This window comes from Aphelocoma coerulescens, chromosome 7 (assembly GCF_041296385.1).
Source record: "Aphelocoma coerulescens isolate FSJ_1873_10779 chromosome 7, UR_Acoe_1.0, whole genome shotgun sequence".
In the NCBI taxonomy this organism is placed as follows: Eukaryota; Metazoa; Chordata; class Aves; order Passeriformes; family Corvidae; genus Aphelocoma; species Aphelocoma coerulescens.
In genome coordinates this window covers 23,264,931-23,289,266 of record NC_091021.1, presented here as the reverse complement: position 1 = coordinate 23,289,266, position 24,336 = coordinate 23,264,931, and the positions used below count along the sequence as shown (strand labels likewise).

Sequence of the window (24,336 nt, the reverse complement as noted above, 5' to 3'; positions counted from 1 at the left end):
TTTTTCCCTATGATCCCTCTGGACTGTACAGCACAGATTTCAAACAGCCCACAGCTCCTTCATCATGCCCCAGCCTCAAAAGTGTGTGTGTGAGAAGGTAGTGCAGGCAAGAGAGCAGAAGGGAGGAGGATCCCTGCACAAGGGGGGGCAGCACCCAGGAGAGGCACAGCCAGAAAGGGCTTTGCCGAGGAGTCATGCTGCCCCCTTAAAACCTTGTGCCCCAACAACCCTTTGCTCTGTCTGGTCATGCTGGACATCTCCAGTACACAAATGCTCCCATCACAGACTTGCGTCCACCTCGGATGTGGCAGCGCCACTGAACATCTCTTTTCCTCAGAGATACGCTGCCAAGATTGCTAAAGGGACCAGGAGGTAAATTTTCTCCTGGAATGGCATCTGCAGAGACAAGCAGACAGAATTTTGACAAACCCTAATATCTGGCAGACAAAGATGTTGTCATGTTGACCTGAATGTACCTGTCTCTGGTGGGGACACCCTTCCATCACCCAAGAAAGATGTGGTACAAGAAGATTTAACACTTCTTTTTGGGTAAGAGCACTGAAAGAAGCTAATGTGGCAAAAAGCCCTGCAACATTCACTTGCCCATTCAACTGGTGAACCCAGTTCTCGGACATATGAAGCAGGTTGGTGCTATCCATGGAAGCTGCCGTACTGCAGTCCATAGATCTCCACCTCATTTGTGACAGATACAAATAGGCTCCCACACAACACAGCACCCACAATTCAGCAGGAAAATTCCTCCAGCCCATCACTTATCCCTGATGGCCCCTGCTCCCTACTGCAGGGAATAGGCAGTATATTACCGCAGGCCTGGTTCCTACGGTGTATCACCGTGTCCTGCAGCCATAGGGAGGAGGAGGAGGAGAAGATCCAGCAGGCAGGAATTGTGCAGCAAGATTGATTTATTTAATTATTTTACAAACTCTTTTATAGACTTTTTTCTTCATAGTCTAATTGGACAAAGGACCAGCCACCCCTTGGGGGTGATAGGCTAAAATCCTAAAACATCCATTGTCAAAATATTTTTCCACTATACCATAAACAAGACTTTTCAAGGTTGCAGGTGTCTGGGTTGCTTACATTCCCTGCTACCTCTTCTGTGAGAGAGAAAAGTCTCTCACGGACTTAGAAAATAGCAAGAAAATCCTTGCTAGCAGCATTTTTGTATCTACAGCAGTAGGCTGGGAGAGTATCTGTGAATTAGTGCCATGATCCCATCCATCATCCTTACTGATGGTGCTGTGGCTCCCACCTCCTTCCAGCACATCTTGCACACATGTTCTGGGACATCCTTGTCCGCGCCCTGGGAAGCACTCAGACCATTGAGTCTGTGGAGATCATGTGCAGTGCCCAGGTCTAATTCAGTCACACAGCTAGAAAGGAGGCTGGAGTCAGCTGTCCTCACACAGGATGATCCAGTGCAAAGCCTGGGCACTGCTTTTATGAGACACTAAAGCCCCTCCCCCTAGTAAAGCCGGGGAAAGATTTAAGAAAAATTACAGCACAGACAACTATTAGTCACACTTTAATTTTCCAGTTGAAATAATACAGTGAATCTCACTGCCAATGTCATCAAGGTCAGCAATAAAACTATGGTCACCACATACTCTGATCAGGGACAGTATAGGAGACCTCTGATTAAGGGAAAAAAATTGAAAGCCATTGATAACAAAATCCAAAAAAGAAGACTAGAAAGCAATCAATGATTACATTCTTAAGTGAATAATTTCTGCAGTTATAAAAAATTAAATGATGAAAGATTTTAAAAGGGTCTGTTCCTTCAAAACCATTTCAAAATAGGAAGAAAACATTGCTTGAACTCTTTTTTTAATACGAGCTCATCTACATCAACATTAATCAACAATCAGTATTTTGAGGTTAGGTTTATTGATTAGGCCCTTACCCTTCAGATATATTTTAAGGAATAAGACATACCTCAAGGAAAATTGATAAAACATCTATGTCAAGTTTTGTGAAAAAATACAACTTCATTAACCACATCAAAATCTGACCAGAGTCTGTACATCAACAGTGTGTAGCCCGGTAAATACAAGTCCTCAGAGATGACACAGCTTACTCATGCAAACAAAAACCACCCTGCAAGCTGCTCTGCTTGCTTTACTGTAAGAAGGCAGCATTTACACACTTCTCAGTGAATGTGATGAAGGGGGTTTGTTGGCTTAAATTCCTCCACCTGTAGTTTGAATAGGTGAAATATTCATGGGGAAAGGAGAGGTCATAAGCTTTTTCTTTTCTTTTGGTGGTAAGGAAGCTATTGCAATAAATACATATAAACAACAGATTACTGGCAATTGAACTCAAAAGTTGCAGTCCACAAACTCTAATAGTGGACTGTAAATAAAAACAGTCCAATAGATAAATCTAGAGGACTAAACAAAAAGTATTACTGAAGACTAATATATGGGGTCAAACCATTAGATGGGAGGTAGACAGAAAACTTATTTATATTTTATATTATAGAAAAAATTTCAGATTAAGACCTTGTGATAGCTACAACATTAGAAGTCATCAAAAAGAGTAAACCAGTTCTGTAAACCAGCACAGAAATATTCTATGTACTAGATAATTTTTTAAAATATCCCTACACATAATTATGGCATGAACAGGCAATTTTTGGCCATGTGAAATCTAACTAAAAGGCAGTCATACATTCCTGTGCATGTGCACAAATATTGTGTAAAAACACTTCAGTTGGCAGGAGCTGCTTGCTTAATTCTGAGGAACATACCTCCATCTCAGGGCTCTTGCAAAATTTTTAGAATGAGTCATCTTAAAACAAGGAAACCAAGAAACTGAACCACAAATGCAGCCCTTTGCCGCAGCTTTTATGGTGGAAAACAACATTAAATACATTCTGAAGTAACCACCATTAAACATTTGATTTTCCACACTTCAATAAAAATAAAAAATAAAATCCCTGAAAAGCTTCCAGGTATTTTCAGAGGGGTGGGTGGAGGACAGGTTAGAGTGGTGGGAATCCCAGGGAGAGTAAGCTTTTCTGTCCTGGGCTGCTGCAACTGAGATAGTACAGAGACCTGAGCTGGCTCCTTCACAGCCATCAGCCTGCAGACCAACAGGTCAGCAAAATCCATCTCCTTTCTTAGCACCTTAGTACAAACACTGGAAGGGAAAGCATCTGCTACATGGGGTTAGAGGACTAGCACCCTTTGGGAACAGCAACGTGGTTCCCCACATGTTCCCTCAGCTTTGGAGAGCAGGGTCTCAGCAGAGTGTCCACAAATACTGCTCACAGAAACACTGCAGGTGGACAGTAAAGCCATTTGTTCCATAACTTCAGCAAGATTTTTAACAGGGGTTTTTCCTTCAGACAGATATTGCCCAAAAATGTTTTTAAGGAAGGTTGATGGGATTCCATGTCTAAAATAATCTAGGTGAGAGATGACATAGCTCAATCTTTAACAGGATGCTGGATGCATCTCAAATGAATGAAATAACGAGTTCAGGATGACAAAGCCCATACGCCCTCATAACTCTACACTAATTTATTTTATAATGAACTAGGTGTCACAGGCCAAACCCAAATAACTTTTCATTTTGCAGAAAAAATAACTGTTAGTTCTGCCAGAAAAAAAAAAAAAAAGGTCAAAAAAGTCTTCCTCATAATCCTTGGAATAAATTTCAGAGTTCCTAAATTCAAGGCCAAATTTTAATGCCGCTCATAAGCAGGTTCTGTGAAGTATAAGAACAAAACACAAAGGCCCAAACATTCTCAAAGGAAAAAGTTGCATGAAAATACCCACTGCTCTGGGACCTCAAACATGACTGCTCCAAGTGAGTGGTTGGAGGTTTATGGTCTATGAGTATTTTCAATTCCTGGCTTGTCCCAGAGAAGAAAATTTCTCCGTAGTTCTGCCTTGCATCCTCACCTCATCCTGCCACAAAGCAAAAGCTCTCCAAGGCTGGGAGCTCCTCCAGCATTGATACTGATGGCTGTGAGGGTTTCTCAGGATATGGGCACCCCGAGGGACTCTCAAGGATGAGAAAACCACTGTAGGCTGGGAAGTTTCATGCAGAAGACAAGACCACTTGCTACTTCTGACCAATTAATTGTTCTCACTTCTCTCAAAGTCAGAAATGAGGATGCTTTCTTCCAAAGCAGAACTATCAGCATTAATCTGTAGCAAATAGGCGTTTCTGACCCACAGTATCCTGCGGAAGAGCTGGTTATTCTCTTTGTGCAGGCACCACAGGAAGAGGGAAATGGCAGCCAACATCACCAATGTCACAAGAACACCCAGAGCTACAAGTCCACTGTATGATGCTGAAAGGGAAGAACAGAAATTGTTATTATTCAAATATAGCTACAGTTATAGATAATTCTAAATATAAATATATAGCTGTTTTATGGAAAACATATTACTACTCCTTATATGTCACACATTTTAAATTACAGGTTTAACAGTGAAAAATATTATCTCACAAAATATCAGCTCAAAATGTGTATTATTCTTTATTAAAAAAAAAAAAAAAAAGTACAGAGCTTACCTTTTTCAGAGAGTTCTGTTGTATCAATACCTGAAATAAAATCCAGAACGGTCACAAAATAACCCACAGAGGTAACAGAGGTTATTATGTATACTCACTTTAAAATGGGTACTGAGAAGACAATCTACCTAAAACCAACAAGAATAGGCTGTTCTTTGTTTAATTTGACTCATGTCAATGTTATTCCAACTGGCCAAGTCAAACATAATCTAGTATGTTATTTAAAATCCCTTTAATTTGGTGGAATATATTAATTGGCATTTGTGCAAGGATGAGCAGCAGTGTTTACCCAGTTTTTAAAGTACAAATTCACAAATGGAACCATGCAGAGGTAGATCAATCTGGTTAGTGGGTCCAGCAGTGACTGAGGGATTTTGTGTGGGCTCTGGAAACGCTTGAGCTCTCTCACACACCCACATTCCTACTGCTGTGGTGCCTGCCCAGCTCTCCCAGGCTGGACCTGCCCTCCCAGCGGGGGCTGTGGAGGTCACCCTGACGCCACAGGAAGGCTCCTGCAGTTGGCACTGGTGCAGTGGCTGCCGAGTTCCCCAAACAGAGGTCACCCCCAGCTGGCCGGGGCTTTTAGAGGTATTTTTTCCAGTGCCAAGGGACAGAATTAATTAAATGAAAATTGGCACCGAGTAAGCAAGCAACAAGGAACGAGTAAAGCAACAGTTACAAGGACAGAATTGCCTTCTTTTATGGAAGCACATACCTGCATCCATTTTACATACAAAACCCTTTTCTTCTCTGCATGGAGATAATTGCCAGACTCCATCTGTGGTCCTCAAGCTGATGCAGAAATTCCCTTTGAGATTATCAAATTCAGGCTCTCTGATGCCCCAGTTAGAATAATTTAAAGGAGAACCATCAAACCAGGAGACTGTCTCATCTATGGGCAGAAGTTAGAAATTACTACAAAATCTAATAATATTTTGATAAATATTTCTGTTTCAGTTAGATTTACACTCACATAAAAAATATAGTATTACGGAATACCAGAATTTTTTGTCTGTTTGGCCACTATATTACTTTTTTTTCTGAAGGATTTAAAAACATCCTATGTAGTTAACACAGAAAACAGTCTGTAGTGCATCTTTAAGAAGGAAAAAAAAAACATTTACATGCATGCATGCAAATTGAGTATTCACAATACTGGTAATGATTGCAGAAAGCCTCACTGGTTTTACTACACCATAAACAGGCAAAAATCAGTGAATCAAATCTCAAAAGATAAAAGTGTTTTGGAAAATAACCAAAACCCAAACCAGATTCTTACATGCAGTACTACTCCTCCCCAAACTTACTGTCTGTAACAAGCAGAATGTTCAACCAAACCATTTGTACAGAATAACCAAAACTGTGTAATTCTTCCAAAATGAATGCATTTTCCTCTTCATCTTGAATAGTTAGAAGACTGGATCCTACAAATTAAACACAGAACAAATTTTCAAGCAATCCATGCCATTAAAATGTAACATTGTATTTCAAACAGTTAACATTATGAGTCTTAATTGAAAAGCTTGAAATAAATGTCTGGTTATACATTAGAAGTTCTTAAATTTGTAATTAATGTGAAAATGCTCAGGCAAATACAAAACTGTCCTCACATGAATTTAAAACAAATTTGAAGGGAAAAAAATTCATTTTATGTTTTATTGGAGAATCCAATATTTTCACATGGAAAGGAACATTTTTTTGATGTATGTTGCCTCCAACTTCATAGTTGGCTTATGGGTTCCACTCTCGTTATCTTGGAACAGAGAAAACATATGCCATGATTTCAGTAATTTCAGAAAATAAATATTGTTTTAAGATATCACAATGACATTTGGTAGCTACAAAATAATCACTTACCTTGATTTTTGCAGACTTCATATGCAGTATCAAAACTCATGCCCTGCAGAACTGTGGAAAAGCTGTAGCAACTGTTTTTGAATTTGATCCAGGGTACAGTTTTTTCTGAACATAAGCCTTTATAGGCATTGAGTTTCTTTTCTGTGATAGAAGTAACAGCACAGCTTTATTGGCACAACAAAATACACATTAATATAACATTCCACACACTGTTTTGGAGTAATGCTAATAAGCATGTTATTGTGTTATGCCTCTATTTTTTTCAAAGTGAAAATCTAGCGGTTGCATATATTTGTATTAAATGAGTACAGCTGGTTTTATTTCTGACCAAAAACCTTGCTGGAGTACAACAGCAGGATCAGAACAATCTAACTGACAGTGATGTGCAGAGGAGGTCATGAGCAAACCATGGGCCCAGGTGATCAACACTGCTAAATGGGAACTATTTGGAGAACTGGATGCTGCCACAAGACCCTACAGTCCTGAACTGAATGGAGCTCCAGACCTGAATTCTGGATTCAACTGAAGCCCAAGTAACTGACAGAGCATTGCAGGAAACGCAAATTTTAGGATACAGAAAAATATTCTTACCCCTACTAAAAAAATTGCACCATCTTTGATGCGTTTATCAGCGAAGATGTGATTAATTTTTCACTTTGCTCTAAATGCTTCCCGTCTCCCATCCCACAGTTAATTGCAGAAAACTGAATTTATTTCCCTTCGAGTTAGGTCATTAGCAATCCTCATTTTTCACAGATAATATAGTGTTCACTGAAGAGACAGAGTAAGTAATTTTCCTATTTCTTTTCTGTTATGAAAGTTCTCCTCCCAATCTCCTACAGATCAGACCTGATGGCCAATATTTTATTGGAAAAAAATGGCTTCACAAATAGGAAATACAGAGAAATACTTCAGTTCTAAATAAGTTAGCCTTGCTAAACTTTGCTTAACCTCTAACCAATCAACCTCCTCTCACATATTTCCACTGTCCATACACACATTTACAGCTGCAAAGATTCAATATAAACCTTGACTCTGACTTACTAGGTGGCACATGGCAAACTGCTCCTTGCAGAAATTGTTCACAATCTGCGCTTTTCCAGTGCCCTGAAGTATCAATGTAAACACAGCTGCCAAAGGCCTGGGACTCGTCATCTGCCCAGAAGGTAAACAAAGACCTGGTCCCATCCGACCATTCAAAGTTAAGCCCGTTCTGCCAAAACAAATTCCAGGTTATCTTTCTGATATGCTTTAGCACCATAAAATAATCTACATTTAGCATTTACATTAATCTTCTCTTGGTGGCATCCTCACCAGGTATTACAGAATGTCTTAATTTTCTAAAGGCTCAGTGGATCCAGAAGGATCTACAAAGGCAGAGCCAAGGATCCTCCCAAGTTACTTTTGGGAGACTACAACCTACATGTAATCTTCTGTTTTCAGCAAGCAGTTATTTGGGCCTTTGGGTACTACAAATGAAATAATGAAATTTCAACATGGACACTACCAAACTGGCTCCCACTGGACTTACACATTATGTTGAGGGGGAAAAAAAAAAAAACTTTTCGGCTCAAATTTTCCAGGGTTTCAACTCCAGATGCAAACTTTCTGTGACTTCAAATCAATGACACAGCTCACTAGCTTATTACTGGAAAACCTCCTTTGCAGCATTCATGCTCACAGCCAGGGAGTGTCCTACGTACATCAGAAGTGAAGAGCCCGATCCAGTGGTTGTATCCCAGGCGACTGACGATGACCGTGAGGAAAGCCTGGTGATACTGGTCTGTAATGCTCACCAGCTCCGCACTGTTTGCCATGCAGGCTCTTAAAGCTGAAGACCATGTAAAATTCCCACTTATTAGTTTATACGTTCTGTTTCCGTATTCTAAAGTATCTGGCACAGGATACATATCAGATGCATTGATAACGTGTCTGGATGTGTCTGTTACAAACAGAAAAAAAAGAACGTTTTTAAAACAGACAACTTGATCACAGCTGAGCAGCTGCTAAAAAAAAATCAGTATTATCCCTACGAGCAAATAAAAAAATTGCAAACTTCTTGGTTTTAGGAAGGCACTGTGAAATTTAAAAATAAAAAGATGATGACTACTAGAACAGTATATGAAATTCCATCACAAAACTCATTACAGGAATGACTGAGTTTAATGTATAAAAACCCCCCAAACCTGAATGAGGTTAGTTCCACTGACTCCATCTCTGGAGATCAGTAAGAAATCACCTGGGATCTGGGCATATCCCAAATGTCCAGCAGCAGTGGGCTGCAGAGTGCTTTTATCCCAGATACTTTGCATGTAAATTAGATTACCTTTTTTTTGACCTGTTATTATTAATAATTTCCAAGATCAGCTTACATCATAAGACCTGGCCTCAAAAATGATTGTAGTGATACAGCCAATAGGATAAAGTGCATGTCTGGAAGCTTCTTGAGCTCATCTTTAATACCCATGAGCCAATGTAGAGAAGATCACAGTATGGCACTTAAAGAGAAATACTCTGTGCATGGAGACTTAAATCTCTTTTTGATGATAAACTAACACAGCAATGTCCAAAACAATGAAAGGAAGAAGAAGGGTTCTTAAGTTTAAAAAATAAAGAGAGAGAGTCTCCCATGATAAAAAAAAAAATCTGGAGAGAGAGACCATCTCACCCCAGCCCAGCCTGTGATGCTGCTGCACTTGCTCTTTTACAAGAGGCAAATGCCTTTGCTAATGTGTGTGAATGCCTTTTAAAATGTACTTTACAAAATGCTACAGTTTTGATCCCGTTTTTTAATTGGATTAATTATTTCTCACTGTAAAGCTTCTATGTGACTACAAAATGAAGTGGTTGCTTTGCTACAAGGTAGAATGTTTTTAGACTTGGTTCCCTTTATGACTAAGAGAGGAGGAGGAGTGTTAACAAACATCTTAAAATAGTAAATTAATTTATAACTTGTCATTCACAAACCATTTAAAATTAAAAATTTCTAAGCAAGAAAAAGTTCTGCTCTTGAGCTAACTGAAGCACCCTGTTTTGTTCCAGCTTTCAGTGTGTGTGCCACTGCTTAAAAAAAGCCAGAAAATGCTGTAAATGGCTGACACAATCCTAACTCAAGCATCACTGAGAGATCAGATCAGTTCAGATCTCCTGCTGCTTTCTTTCATTTTAGTCTCCTTCAGAAAATAATTCAAAAAAGGGGAAATGGAATGCAGGCAGGATGGCAGAAGCAAAGCACCAGCTCATCTTTCCAGGACCTGACACATTCTTTTGGACACTTGAGCAAATTTAGCAGTTCACTACTGCCAGCAAGAGGCTGTCTCACTACTCCCTTCCTTGCTTCTCTGCTCTTCCTGCTGCAAATTCCCTGGTCTGGCGTTTCCTGACCCTACACAAAGCTGACACAGCCTGTACAAAGCTGCAAAAAATGACATTAATTAGACGAAAAATAAACAAAGCAGGAGGGGAGGGGGAAAAAAAAAAAGATGAGGAAGTTTTCTGCTGAATTAGCAAACTGAACTGCCTGATAGCTCGGGATAGTGCCGTGGGCGTCCCAGTGGGGAGGCAGGATTGTCCACTCGAACCCAGGAGCACGCTGCTGTGCGTGCGGCAGCGCCGAGCGGCACTGCAGCCACCAGGGCCCACGGGCCACTCTCAGATTCACCCCTGCCAGGAAAAGCTTTAATTGTAACAAAAAGTGTCCAAGTCCTGCGAATTCCTTCAGCTTTAAGCGACAGCGCCCAGTCACATACTAACGTGTGCAAGTGCTTATCTTCAAGACTGGGGGCCTGAGCAACTGTAGTGGTTTGGTCTAAAATACTCATTACTGCTAACCTATGACAGCAATGCTGATAAGAAGGTATATCTTGACCAGCCTACATCACCGGGACTTATTCCAAGAAAATAAACTTTTTTTGGAGGGCTATGACCAAAAAATTTGAGGAATGGGATGTTCCCCAAATGGCCACCAGAGACCCTCAAAAGACCCCTACTCTAATGTAAATAAGCTCCGAGAAGTGATTTAAATATGCAAAAGAATTCGCAGGAACGTTTAGCATATATGTATGAGTTTTGCGAAATGTAATGAATATGTATAAGTTTCACAGATTTCAACTAGTCTGTTGGCTGGCTGCAGGGCATGGAATAGGAGGAGATATTCTCTGCACGCCTGGAGCCGAAATAAAGTAATGCAGCTTTCTAATACTGAAATTACAGTGTTGGAGAGTTTTATTCCCGACTTTCAGTGATACAGCTGGGAAACGTGGGTAGGATCCTGAGCACTCACTGCAGCCCAAATCCTCGCCAGAACCCCAGCCACCATAAGGCAACTGTTTTCCTTCCTGCCTTTCCACGCCTTCTCCATCTGTCTCAAGCAGCAGCAAGGGGTTAAAATACAAACGTTTGGGATGTAACTGAAACAAACCAGCGGGAAAGTACATTTATTTATTTTTTCTGCACTAGGTCCAGGATCACTCCAGCCCTTCCCGCAACTGTAGTTCCCAATAAATGATGTAAATCCAGCTATGCTTTGCCTGAGTCACACGTGAGCGCTGCCCAAAGGTTGTACTTGTTCTGCTTCCCACCTGGCCGTCCCTCCTGTGCCAGGCAGCAGCAGGAGTGTGCTGTCACTTTACCCCAGCGCTAAACCCCAGGGTGATAATACAATATAGAGCTGAGCCATACAAAACCACCCCCGCAGCCAAGGCAACGGCCAGGGCACGCCTCACAGGCTCAGATTACAGCCCTCCCTTTGCTTCAGGGTTAACAATGTGCTGCTGGTCTGCTTGGGTGTCCTGCTGGCAGAGGTGCAGCTGCCCCTGGGACGCGGCTCCAGAGCTGCTGCACAGCTGCCCACGGCGCTCAGCCAGGAGGCGACACCAGAACGTGGCTTGAGGAAACACAACAACCCACGTTCCTCCCAAACACTTCATGCTTCTGGCAAGGGAACTTTATGGTACCAGAATTAGAGAAGTCTGGTACTAGGAAAGAGAAGCCAAGCTCTATTCAATAAGCCAGTTGGGTCCACACTGCTCAGAAAAATACATTTTCTAGAGTCTATTCTGATCTAACATCACAAGTTACAACCCCCCACCATAAATCATATTTTCATCAAAATTACCCTCAGTTTAGCCTCTTGTAACTTCATGGGGTTAACTCTGCAGCCATGAGAGAATATGAAATTTCATCTCTATTCCTAATTCAAAAATACACTCAGAATTCTCAAATTTAGCAGGAAAACTTAACAACAGAATATTTTTTAGCAATTACTTCTACATCCCAGCTACTGATTCATTAAACAGTGTAGAGCTAGTCTGCCTAAATAGAAAACTGTCTTAAAAATCTTTATGCTCCTTGTTTTAGAGACACTTACAAAAAGCTGCTTCTAGATAAAAACAAAGTAAGACAAATTCCATATAGTAAGAAAAGAGAACAGAAGCAAAGCAAGACAAAACCTTACCCTGAGTCTTTTGGCAGACAAACCCATAATTTTTCTGACAGTTTTCTAAGTACCATTTTCCCGTAAAATAAAAATTAGGGTTATTTGATACCAATGTACACAGTGGAAGTTGATCTTGAATGTTAAAATGCTGTCTCTGCAATCAACACAGAACCATATATTAATTTTAAAATACACCGTGTAAAACAATGCATAATTATTACATCAAATTTAGGAGAATAATTATCTGAAAGTCTCTCTAACAAATATTTAGGTAGAACAATGAACAGTCCCATAAATACAATTTGAACCAATAACCTCATAATTAAATAGTCACAAGCTTTCAGTTGAATGAACTAAAATACTAATCCCAGTTGAGACTAATGTGTTGTAAAAGAATGTATTAAAATAGGAAGTTCATAATCTTGTTCCTAAACTTTTCTCAAGGATCTAATACTAACCATATGATTCAAACTTTGCTGCTTAAAACCAACTGCAAGAGAAAGTGAGTAGAGCCACAAATTATGCCAATGTGTGTCTCGACAGTGCCTTTTTTTCTACTTCTAGTCATTCCTGTAAATCTGTGCCCACAGTTCTTTGAAGCTGCCAAGATTAAGAGCAGCCTAAACTACTGTAACAACTTTGGCCTTGTCTTATGGAAGTCATGATTTTTATGGGTAAAACCAACTTCTCACTGTCACAACCCCCCTGAAAATACTCACATCCACTATGTCAACTGGCGACCAGTTGGAATACCTTTGAGGGTTTTCATTCAACCATTTTTCATAATCGTCACTCTGGAAACCTATCCAAACACTAGTTTTCCATCCATATAGATTCATTGTTATGAAAGCTAGAAAATGAAACAGAAACAAAATAAACCAGTAAGCATTTAGGGATAGATGAAGTCTCTCGCAACACACTAGAATGTTGAAAAATTAATTTCCAATCAATGATATTACATAGAAAATAAGAACAAGTGGCATTTCAGTATCATCAAACCATAAATTCAGTTAAATTGATTAATTTCAATTGGGTTAGGATCTAGTCCATTAGCTAATAATACCAGTCCAATCATAGTATAGTCCAACTGAAGAAGCTTTCCTCAGTTTTAGTTTAAGTTTTCTCAACTGAAGACAGCCAGTGAGATTCCTCCCACCTCCAAGTAAGTGGTTTTACAAGTGCGTGAAATTCAACTACAGCTTTTTTTATGAATAGGGTTCATAAATATTTCCAAATTTTCTGGCATTTATTTCTCTGACAGTTCCAGCCTGGTGCTATACTATATATAAGACTTCAAGTACTACTAAAAGATAAAAATGACATAAGGCAGAAATTTTAAATAGCAAATTTTTAAATGGGTATTCCATTTTTGGGAGTATTTTTAAAGCATGGTAAGCACAAAAGAATTTGCAATTAATCCTTAAAATGTACCTGTCATATATCTCAGTGAACCTTTAAGTTTTGGGAAACTAAGAAAGAGAAACATTAATGTGTTTAAAGCAGTGGAACCATGGGTAAGAGCTGAACAGTCTTCTTTCCTAGATCTGTATCCAAGATTAAACTTAACTACAGCATCCCAATGAAGATAGCGTTTTATTTATTTAACAGTATTTTCAGCACTCTACCTTGCTCCAGTTCATCTTTCAGGATTGCAAGTGACCCATCATAGTTACTGCAGAATTCTTGTGCAGAGTACCAGTTTCTCAGATGTTCTGGATCCTTTGGAATTTGTATTAAAAAGCACTGTTTCAAACAACAAAAACAAACAAGCTTGCTTTGTTTGTTTTTCTCATCATTTATCAATCACTAAGAGTGATCACTAAAACATTTCACATGCTGTTACTGAATGTTAAATACTTCACTTGCTTCTGTCCTGCCATGGACATCTCCAGCATGTTCAATATTAGTTTTTAGCTGTGATCTGGATTGCATTCAAATCAGTTGTTTCAAGGCAAGCACAATGGAGGTCACTGCAGTGAGCACTGGCATAAATTCAGCCATCTCGATGCATGTTGCTATTAAGCAACTTAGGCATTCAACAGAAGGCAGATGAAATAGTTACCTTTTGACCCTCAACTGCAAATAAACTTTGGCTTATAATTATCTTTAATGAAGTCCATTTGAAACAGCATGTTTCACAGGACAGCAGCAATTAGGGATTGATTTAGGACATCAAGGGGTTAGAGACCTCTTTTGAGGTCATAAAAGACACTCGGAATTGTCATATGTAGAAAAGAGAGGATGGAGCAGGCTTTTTATGGCAAAGGCACAAATAACAATTGCACAGCTTTTGCATATATGAGTATTTACTCCCTGAAACTAAAGTAAAAAATGTAACACCTTATTAAGACAACTTCTTAAAGTGTGGGAAGCTATTTAACAGCAATAAATCTTTGTGTCGCTGTGTCAGTGGTTATAAACCCAAGAGCCCTGTTTTCAAAAAGCAAGAAAATCTTCAAATATTAAGTAATCCTTAAGTACAATTTCTGTCCTACATATGGAATGTATTTTGAACAATGAAACAGCATAAAAAAGGCTTTACTTTGAATCCAAAGTGCAACCAGCCTTTGGGACATACTCCTTGTTGGTTCGGCTCTTTCGGAATCTCTTTCTCTATCTTCTTTGGAATTTTACGTTTACAAATACAGGGAAGAGAAACAGTACAGTTTTCATCACCCCAGAGTCCTGAGTAAAAAGAAAAATCACAGTTCAACGTCGGTTTGAGAATTGGAAAGGGTTTTCTCTTAGGTAGCTTAGATATTGTTTAGTGTTTGAGTAAAAAGAGATTCTACATCAATTACATTTGGACATACTGCATTACAGTGGATTTGATGGTTCATGGAGCACATATTTTTATTTCCAGTTTAATTTTATCGAGTAAAACCAATTCCTCTACACTGAGTCACATGATGCATGACTATATCATCATTTATTTAAAAAATTAGTTATGCTGGAAAAAAAAAAAAAAGATGCCTTCCAGATAAAATAGTTTGACTTCCTTACATCCAAAATTTTTGGCAAGATCCAGGTGATGATGTAAAACGCTGACCTGCTCAGGAAGAAAACACACTTTTCAGGAAACTCAACACATTTTTGCCCAGCCCCCACCTTTGGCCAGCTAAAGGGTGGGCATCTCTTCCTTTTATCTGACACTAACTATGGCAGTGGCAAACTCAAGCATTCAAAAGTCAGGAATCAAAACCCCAAGATAATGTGGGGAAAAAAAGAAGGTTTTACATTTTTTCAGTTTTGACTTTCGAGGCTGGGATTACAAAACTGCAGCTGCATTAATCTTTTTCGTCTCTTTGCACAAATACCAAGCTGGCTATTTTTATTTTCCTTGGAACCTGATATGTTTACTTTATCACGTGACTTCCAGATCAGCAGAAAACAGACACTGTGAGATGACAGAAATCACTAAACCAGCAGCACCATGAGATTTATTTTTTTAATACTCTAGTAAAATACAGAACTATGCCATGATTGAAAGGCTAGCACCAAAATAACAGCACCCAAAAATCGCTCAGCAGATTGGCTGTGGGATCAAAAATAAGGTAGAAACCTGAGTACTTAAAAGCCATGTGCTGATAGAAAAACAGTTTATAGATGTAGGAAAAATTGCTGCTCAGTCCATCTGTGTCATTTGGTTCTGAGAAAACTGTCTGTGAGCACCAGCAATGCATTAACATTGTTGCTGTGCCACATAACAGACAATTAAAACTGAAGCATCAGTATCACTGGATCTTTGCATTCTGACATCAGAGAGCTGTAACTATTAATATACTTTTAAAACCTACAACCTAGTCTCTGAGCATATTAATATTTCACTATTCTTTCCTTAGAAGCAGTCATGCAAATTATAACCATGGAACAGGACTTTAATATGGATTACATTTCTTAAAAGCAATGAAAAAAATACAAACTATGGCTAACAGAATCAAATCACAATTCCTGCAGCAAAAGGAAATATAAAAGAAACCTGTTTGTGATGAAATGAAGCCACATCTTTTCCCTGGTTTCTGCAGATCTCTTTCCCTCCCTTCATCCCAGTTCTGGTACGTTACTGGTGATTCATCTCTCCAGCTGCACAGAAATATTAAGAATGAAGTTTCACTTTCTCCTATCCTTACCTAAAACTACACCCTCCATTGAAGGGTTGATAAGATATAAGGGAGAAAGAAAACAACCAACCACCACTACCAAGGTCAATATAAATGTGTTCTACAACCCTGTCAGAAGGAATATTGCAACATGGAGATAAATAAAGAGCAATGTTATTCTGAATGATATTTACACGAGAATTGAAGTTGTCTCTTGAATATCCCACTCAGTCACCAAACTGCTTTGGCCCATCATACTGAGACAGGGCATGCCAAGCACAACTCACAGCAGCTGCGGCATGCACGGATTCTTACCGAAATCCATCACTGAGGTTTTCTGCGTGCAGTCCAATCCACCAGTGAACATCACTATTCGACAGCTATAAAAGAAATGTTTTCCATGTGTTAAGCTGTTGTTCCCCTCCTATCAATGCATTAACAAACTCCTGAAGTCATTGTGTATTCAAATAGCATCTCCATTGGGTTCCAATGGGAAGAACAGGTGCTAAATCCTGCCCATGTTAATTCATGTCACTTCAGTGAGCAGAGCATGATTTAGCTCCCATATTTCCTCAGGATCGCTGATGCATCTTCTTTAACCTAGGAATTTACAATTTTAGGAATTTACAGCCTATCTAGTTTGAAAAGACTGCCATCTTAGACCAGAATTTGTTTTTCCCCAACTCCTAAAATTAAACAATAGCAAATGTTTTCTTTAAGCACTAACATAGTGCTGATCCTCGATGTTTCCAAAATGCTTTCTCTGAACATTTGCTGATTTTGTATGGCTCATACCAGAGTTTTCTAGAGATGCTTTCCAGATTGATTGCTGTTCTCATGAAAGGATCTAGACCTTTGCTTCTAAAAGGCAAAGTGCTATGGAAAAGCCATGGAAATAATGTAATTCCAACAGCCATGGGTTATTGCTTTATTGAATTGATTCTAGCTTAAGCTATGAACTGGTTTCACTTTCAGGATTAGCCAGCCTGTCACAGTTTGGGGGCTTTTGGAAAAAGAAAAAAAAGAAACTTCTGAATGTGCAGGACACTAGAGAAGCCACCTTGTCTCTGTGAAGCATTTATTTTTTGTCAGGAAGAACTGAAGCCCAGCCTGTGTTGTGCTTCCACAGTGTCCTCGGAGTTACAGTTAGGATTTCTCCAGCTTACATCTTTTTTAGCAATATCAAATGAAGAAAACAGACATTTCTGACAAAGAAAAGACTCTGGAATGCTCTCTGATTTCATATTGCCTGGCCCCCGAGTTTAGTTTTCCAGTTACAGCACTCAGCCCACATATTACAGTTTTTAAAGAAATAGTGAAAAAAGTGATTCCAAATTCCATGCTAAGAAATTTTGACCAAGTTTTCAAATGACACATGCAAAGTCTATTTGGACTGCTGAGTATTATTTTAGTGATTTACTTACTCCTGCTTCCACAGGAAACTAGTCACAATCACTTACGGACAAACATGGCTATGCTGAGAAAGCTCAGCCAAAGCCAGCAGGCCTTAAAATAGCTGTGTATGTTGTATTCTCAGACAAAACTTCTAGGAAGTTCAGCTGATTTCTGGTTTCAAGAGACTAAACTCTGCTTTTTTGTTGTAGAATGCTCACCAATTTTCGAAATGCCCGCTAATTTTAATGATAAATCCACTTTTGAAAGAACTTGTGTAAATAAACATGACTTACAAGCAGCATTCTGCTCATCCATTTTCAGTGATCTTAAGTTGGAAGAATACATATATTTTTAAATTTATATCATTTTTTAAGTCATAAATATTCAGAGTTAGGTAATATAGTAATTACATCACATCACAGTCTCTGGTACATGTGGAAGAAGACAAGACAGTGTGGCCAGTTGTGTTACTCTTTATTATAAGCTTTTTCTGCCATGATCTATCGGATTAAATCTATTTCATCATGCTTTAATATAAAATTACTTAAATAGGAGATAAAAATTATACACAATTCCTTGGAAACAGAAAGAACCCATATTAATATAACACACTTCTATTTATGCTTTCTGTTACAAGTTAAAAGCAGGGAAGGCCTCTAAGTGTGGGTCAAGAGCTTTTCTACCCATAACTAGGTGTTCTTTTGAAGATTACACTACAATATCCCTTTACACTACATTTAATTTTGTCCTCAGTAAGGCAGACAGATTATTTGCATCCATTTTCAAATTTTCATTATTTTGGTTTTACTGAGAACACCTGAAAGAAAACAGACTCAGTTTCTTCGGAATTCATCTGCTTGTGCAGCTATTTCTCACTTTCAAAGCTGTTTGTTACATCAGAAAGGTTCTAGAGAAATTCTGCTGTAAACCAGAGGAGGCAATTTAGAGACAAATGTCTCTTGTCCCCACAAAAAAAATCCATAGTCAAAAGGGGACTTAATTCAATAGACATCATACAAATCTGTGGACTCACTGGAACATTACCCAGGCTGGTGTACACAGAGGAAAAGGTAGTCTGTTTCCCATGGTCATAAGCATCCTCCTCTATGATTTATAGTTCTAGCTATAATTAAGATGCAGAGAAATTGGCAATCCTTCACTCTTGGCCAACTCTCTTCAACAATAATCTTTCAAATGATCACGTTGAAGATTTGAACTACGGAGACCATTTCAAACATCTGCACTTGCTGCCCACATTATGCTAATACACATCCCTTTGTGTTGCTCCCTGATCACCAGCTGCCAAGTGACAAAATGGGAGTGGAGTAGAACTGCACTTGGGTCAGGAGACATCCCAGTGGATGAAGAACCACTGTGTGAATGTGAGGAACAACGACAGCTCCCCTTGGTCAGAGAGGGGTGGAGGGAGAGGAAGAAACAGAGAAGGATGTACACCACACATGAAACACACCTTTCTCTTTGCCCCCAATTACTTTCCCAGCTGTGGTATAGGAAGCTGGTTTTTGCTCCTCCTGGGTCTTTTGAGGCAGATTGATCAACCTGCTCAATAGTAGAGCTGATTCTGCGGATTTGAAATGTTACTGACTTCCTAATTTAAATAGGGCTTCAGGGAGAGATAGAGGAAATGAAGAGAGCAAGAACATTATTTCTAATGTAAAATGTCTTTTGGATTCTACCTGGAATAACAGGCAGACAGATTCTCCATAAGATACAGCAGATAGTCAGTTATATAGTCAGTTACCACCTGAGTGTTTATTTTTTAAAAGGGGTAGTTTTTCTTACCTTCCTTATTTTATTTTGAATAAAGGTTTGTTCACCAGAAGAATTTACTGTTGCTATTTCACCACGAAGCCAGCCACAGACAAACTTGCAGGTTTCCCATTCTGCAGGGCTGACGTGGAAAAGATATTCTGCTCCTTGATAATACAGCCAGGGCAGTTCTAGAAAATGAGCAAAAGAGTCAGTGCTGTGCAGGAGTAAAAAACTCATTTCAGGTCTCATCTTTTTTTACCCCTATGGCCTGCCTGCAGCCACATGTCAGAGGACAAATGCTGTCACTAGGAACAGCAGAACAATATTTAACATATCAATTTATGGGGAAAAAATGGACTATGAGTTGGTTTTCTTCCGTAACATTCTATCCCTTGACACTGCAGTAATATCAAGAGAGTTGTCCAGGTTTAACAGAAGGGCAGTTTTAATGTGATGGAGAGGTTATCAAACTCCTGTGCTTATTACTGGCAATATTCCTTAACCCAACCAAAGCAGTGTCTGATGCTCTAGTGCTCCTAAACAACAGTGGCAGATTTGATCTGCTAACAAGAAGTTTCTACAGAGTTCCTTACTGTAAATTTTCAACTTAGAATATTTTAGTTATTTTATTTTAACAAAGGCTCTAATTGTATTTCCAAGTTATATTGCTTAAAGATGAAAAAAAGAAAATATTGTCATACCAGCTGTGTACCAAACTGGACTCATGGGTTTAACACCTGCAAAAAAAATACAAACCAAAAATCATTAAGAACATTGCTCTTCTTGTTCAGAGATAAAAAAAGGAGTTAAACATGGAATAAAATAAAATAATTGCCACACTAAAAAACATTTACAGTAGTTTTTATGAATAACAGCTTTGAATGAGTATTTCTAACTAACTGCTAATCTTGCTATGTATTTTTAAACTGACTGTTCACATTATATCAGTTAACTAGACAACAAACATAAGTGGAGTAACCCCTATGGCTTTGCCATGATTTCATGCAGAAGACTTTGAGAACTGTGGAGGTGGCTAAAAAGGAGACTTTTAGGTAGTTTTTTCCTTGTCTCTCCTCAATAGCAAGTAAGGTGTGTAACAGACAATGCATGCTAATTAACATTTTACCTTTTGGTATTTTGCATATCCACTCACGCTTGTCATTGCAGTGTGCTGGAAAGACTGTTCTGTTTACTTTGAACACACCACAGTTTCTTGAGTCATCTTCAACATATGTGTGCTCCAGAAACGAAGATACAACCTGAAAAAAGCACATTTGTTCTCTTTCACTGACAACCCAAGATGAAGCATTTAAAAACCTCATCATGGAGAAAAGGAAGGATTTAGCCATGTGTGTACAATATGAACATCTAAGCAACAGCCAGAGGACCACCTAAATTATGATGGTGAAATACACATAATAGGGTCCATAGTCACGTTCTCCCAATGTCCTGTCCAACTTACCTATCTTATATCAGACTTCTTCTTCATAAAAATAACTGAATAGCTGTGAAACCTAACAACTTTTTGACATGACTATCAGCAGTTGCCCACATCTAAAAGCCTTTGCCTTGGTTCAACCTATGCTCAGATATGACTCAAAAGGTTACCAAAATACAGAGTAAACTGATAGTTACAGGTGTTTTGTCAGACCACTGCCATGTCCTTCCAGAAAGTGCATTTCTTTTATTAAATCCAATCCAGAACTGTCTCTCTTCTGTTCTATAACAGAAACAAAGAAAATAACATTTCTCATGCCCATTTTCCTTAGCCATTTCAGAACTATTTTTAATAGTACAAATATATATATTAATTTCTTTTTTGAATTCAATATATCATTCCATAATACATTTCTTAACTTGAAATGTATCCTTGAAGTAAACTCTTGTATCCTTGAAGTATCCTTGAAGTAATCTCTTGCTTTCCTACTAAATGTTAGATTATATTTTACAAGATGAAAACATTTAAAATAGGATTAAAATTGTTGAACCTCCATTTCAACAAGGAATGATAACTCACAAAAATACCATCCTGACAATAAGAGCTGCTCAACATTTACCACAAAGATCATATTCAAAAAGAATCACATTGCAATGTTGCTAATGTATTTCACCCAGTTTTAAATTCATGTTAGAGTAGGGACTTATTTCAACACTAGTAAAGAGGATGGAATAACCTAAATTGTAAATTAGTACGGTTAAGATAAATCTTGTTGGTGTTAAAAATATATTTACCTATCAAAAATTGTATATAATAGATTGTTCAAAAATGTCTCTTCAAAGATGTGGCTAAAACTAGCAAGATGTGCTCCAAAATCCTGGCATAATGCTTCTGCTTCATCCCATGTTCTTCTCATCAGAACTTTTTCATTGTGAAATATCTGCAATAAAATAAACATTGTCATAAAGTTAGTTGATTTTAGAGAGCAGTTTTTTCAGAAACTCATAAAAATAAAGTATTAGTCACAGTTTTTCCAAGCTAAAGCCATGTATATTCCAAGTATAGCTCTGATTCTTGTTACTACTTCCACTGACTTTTAAATGCAGTGAAGGATGGTAACAGGTAATTTTTGTTTGTTGAGAGAAAGAAATAATGCATTATCAAAATGTTTTTAGGAACAGCATATCCCTAAGCTGGTGTAGAATCAGAAAAACTCAAAGCAAGTTTGACATGTACCTTGTAGCAGCTGAGCAGATTAGGTTCTGACTCCCATCCAAAATAGCAGGAACTTGAATGTTTTTGAAAAGTAAGTTCAGGTTCTTCGTAAGAATTAACTTTTTGCCTGCACAATGACATTGCTTTGAAGTCCTTACAGCTTTTCACCTCCCAATAACCAACAGGGTGCTGCCCTCGCATAGCCACACATCCTCCAGAATGACCTAGACATGGGAGTAAGTGCTGAATATCAGAATAAAACATCTGAATTTTGTGAATTTTTTTGGTCAAGTGGCTGTTTTATTGACGTGAGTTTCTGGATAAAACCTTAATGAACTTACAAAACTAGCAAATTCTTTGGTCAGCAGCCAGTTTATCAGCCTGTCTTGCCCAGCTGGAGCTTGTAAAATGAACCATGACAAACAGTTCCTCTCACAAAATGCAGGAGAAGAAATGCAATTAAAAACATTACTTTTGCAAAATGCAGTAGTAAAGCCATAAATGTAAAGAGTCCAAAGCAGAGAGCCATTATTGAAATGGAGTATCTTTATTATTATGTCTCTGTTTTCAGGTATTGCTTAGTGGTTTATGTTTCAAAGGTTGAATTATTTCATTTTTTCATTTTTTGTTTCCTTGGAATATTTTCCTTAGAATTACTATAAAGCATCAAGATCAAACTGAAGTGGAAGAAGAAGAAACCTCCACACGATGCTGTTTTTCACAGAAATGTATCTGGCAACCTCTGGCCTATTTTTCATATAAAATGCAAATTTCAAACTGTGAGTGTTACTGAATAAAATTCATTACTTTTCTAGGACCTGTTGCTGGGAATCTCAGGAAACCCTTGAAAAATTCATAAAGAAATGTATGGAAATCATCAAGCATGGTTTTTGATGTTTTAAAAAAAATATGGTGCATACAACAAATGTATTATAGTTCCTAAAGGAATGTGTGAAAAACACCTCATGGGACAAGAAGAATTTCAGGGATTTGCTGTGTCTGTAAGGAGGACCCAACTGTGGGCAACTTCAGGCACAAGTCTGTAGCATAAGCCACAATTTTTCCCCAGTATTTTTTTCAGCATTTGATTACACAAAAGAAACACTAGATTAATATTTCCCTTGCCTCACGTGGGAAGAGTGGTGTCCAGCATCCCACCACAACCCAGGATAACAGCACCTAGGTGGAAAGCTGGGAAGGAAGCTCCAGCTTCTCCACAACTGCCAGCTCATCTAATTCAATCCATGGTAGGAAGTTATGGAGCCAACAGCAGAGTTAAGTTTATCTCTCTGCTCTCTTGGCCAGGCAGGGAGGAGAGGACTGGCACTCTTTAGTCCCTGCTAAGCCACTGGTGCCATGGGGAAGAGAGCACACTGTCCAGTTTACAAACCATTGCTTTTTTTACCAGCATGCTACTCACGTGGCTGGTACTTGTTCCAGTTCGTGTAGCTCACAGAGCGATTCTTTCCTGCTGTACTTAGCCAAACATATTCTCCTGTGTTGTTAAGGTCTTGCAATCCTATCCAAAAGTAAGTTCTCTCAGATTTTACCATGCTGCGGATCATACTGTTGATAAAAGCTTGCTCAAACCTTAATAAAATAATAAAGATAAACTTTTTAGAATAAAATAGGTAAAGCGGTATTTTAGTGAACAGCTCTCATGGAATTATTTAAATTAATCTGAGAAGACAAAAATATAATAGAGGTACTTAATTTTTTTTACAGAAGGTTGTGGGGAACTTGAGGCACAAATCTGTAGCAAAAGCCACAATTTTTCCCTATTTTTTTCAGCATGTGAGCACATAAAAGAAACACTAGAATCAGATCTTATAACCTCAATGCTCAAATTATGAGATGTAAAGACAGAATGTATTAATGACATGCAAATAAAAACAAGAAACTCCTTGTATGAAGAAAAAAAGTTAGCGGGGTCTGAAAAGGCTCCAGAAGAAAGTAAAGAAAAATCTCCACACAGAAGTGTCCTGTTGAAACCAGCAGACACACAAACCAGCACTAAGAAACCAGATCTGAAGGACTCAAAGGACCAGCTGAACTGACTACAAGGAATCACATTTTTCCTCTTTAATTTCTTCACTAAAGTTATATGAGAGATATACACCTCTTTGCAAGTTATAATTGTTGTGTATAGTAATCCAATTGTCACTTAAATGCAATTAGTTCTGATATAACTGGTATAGGATTATACAAAAATGTTTCCGTTTATGAGCACATTTAATCAGCTGCCTATCAGTTTCCCAGTTTGATGAAGACTTACTTGACTTTTTGGTTTCACAAACTTTGAAAAGTATGGCTAAGTATCATAAGGGTGACATTAGTGTAAAATCTGAATGTATCTGTAAAACTGTGAGTGACTCAGAACTTGTATTTAATTTTCATTTCCTTTGCATGTTCTCTTTTTATGTCTACTCTCCTTCCTCTACAACTTACTATCTAATGAACATTTTAGGATCAGTAACTGAAAAGTTTTTGCAGTTTTCACTCCAGAACAACAAACCTCAGCAGTAATTTAACAAAACCACTAACTACCATGTTTTTGCTACTCCTTGCCACTG

General features: G+C 38.4%; 1 protein-coding gene across 3 annotated transcripts in view; it reads right to left on the bottom strand.

Moving 5' to 3' along the window:
• Positions 1 to 1,533: 1,533 nt before the first annotated feature.
• The window catches only part of PLA2R1 (phospholipase A2 receptor 1), a 39,213-nt gene continuing 16,410 nt past the window's right edge, over positions 1,534 to 24,336 (bottom strand). For all 3 annotated transcript variants that reach the window (XM_069020838.1, XM_069020839.1, XM_069020840.1), the window contains 20 exons: positions 23,184 to 23,353; positions 21,785 to 21,987; positions 21,343 to 21,488; positions 20,746 to 20,830; positions 20,237 to 20,369; positions 19,812 to 19,847; positions 19,141 to 19,298; positions 16,258 to 16,322; positions 15,822 to 15,925; positions 14,385 to 14,527; positions 13,468 to 13,585; positions 12,562 to 12,692; positions 11,861 to 11,996; positions 8,109 to 8,347; positions 7,450 to 7,618; positions 6,406 to 6,546; positions 5,856 to 5,972; positions 5,264 to 5,440; positions 4,549 to 4,578; positions 1,534 to 4,324 (listed from right to left, as the gene is read on the bottom strand). In XM_069020838.1, coding sequence (XP_068876939.1) covers positions 4,107 to 4,324; positions 4,549 to 4,578; positions 5,264 to 5,440; positions 5,856 to 5,972; positions 6,406 to 6,546; positions 7,450 to 7,618; positions 8,109 to 8,347; positions 11,861 to 11,996; positions 12,562 to 12,692; positions 13,468 to 13,585; positions 14,385 to 14,527; positions 15,822 to 15,925; positions 16,258 to 16,322; positions 19,141 to 19,298; positions 19,812 to 19,847; positions 20,237 to 20,369; positions 20,746 to 20,830; positions 21,343 to 21,488; positions 21,785 to 21,987; positions 23,184 to 23,353 — 2,719 coding nt within the window. In that variant the 3' untranslated portion in view covers positions 1,534 to 4,106. The remainder of the gene's footprint in view (positions 4,325 to 4,548; positions 4,579 to 5,263; positions 5,441 to 5,855; positions 5,973 to 6,405; positions 6,547 to 7,449; positions 7,619 to 8,108; positions 8,348 to 11,860; positions 11,997 to 12,561; positions 12,693 to 13,467; positions 13,586 to 14,384; positions 14,528 to 15,821; positions 15,926 to 16,257; positions 16,323 to 19,140; positions 19,299 to 19,811; positions 19,848 to 20,236; positions 20,370 to 20,745; positions 20,831 to 21,342; positions 21,489 to 21,784; positions 21,988 to 23,183; positions 23,354 to 24,336) is intronic.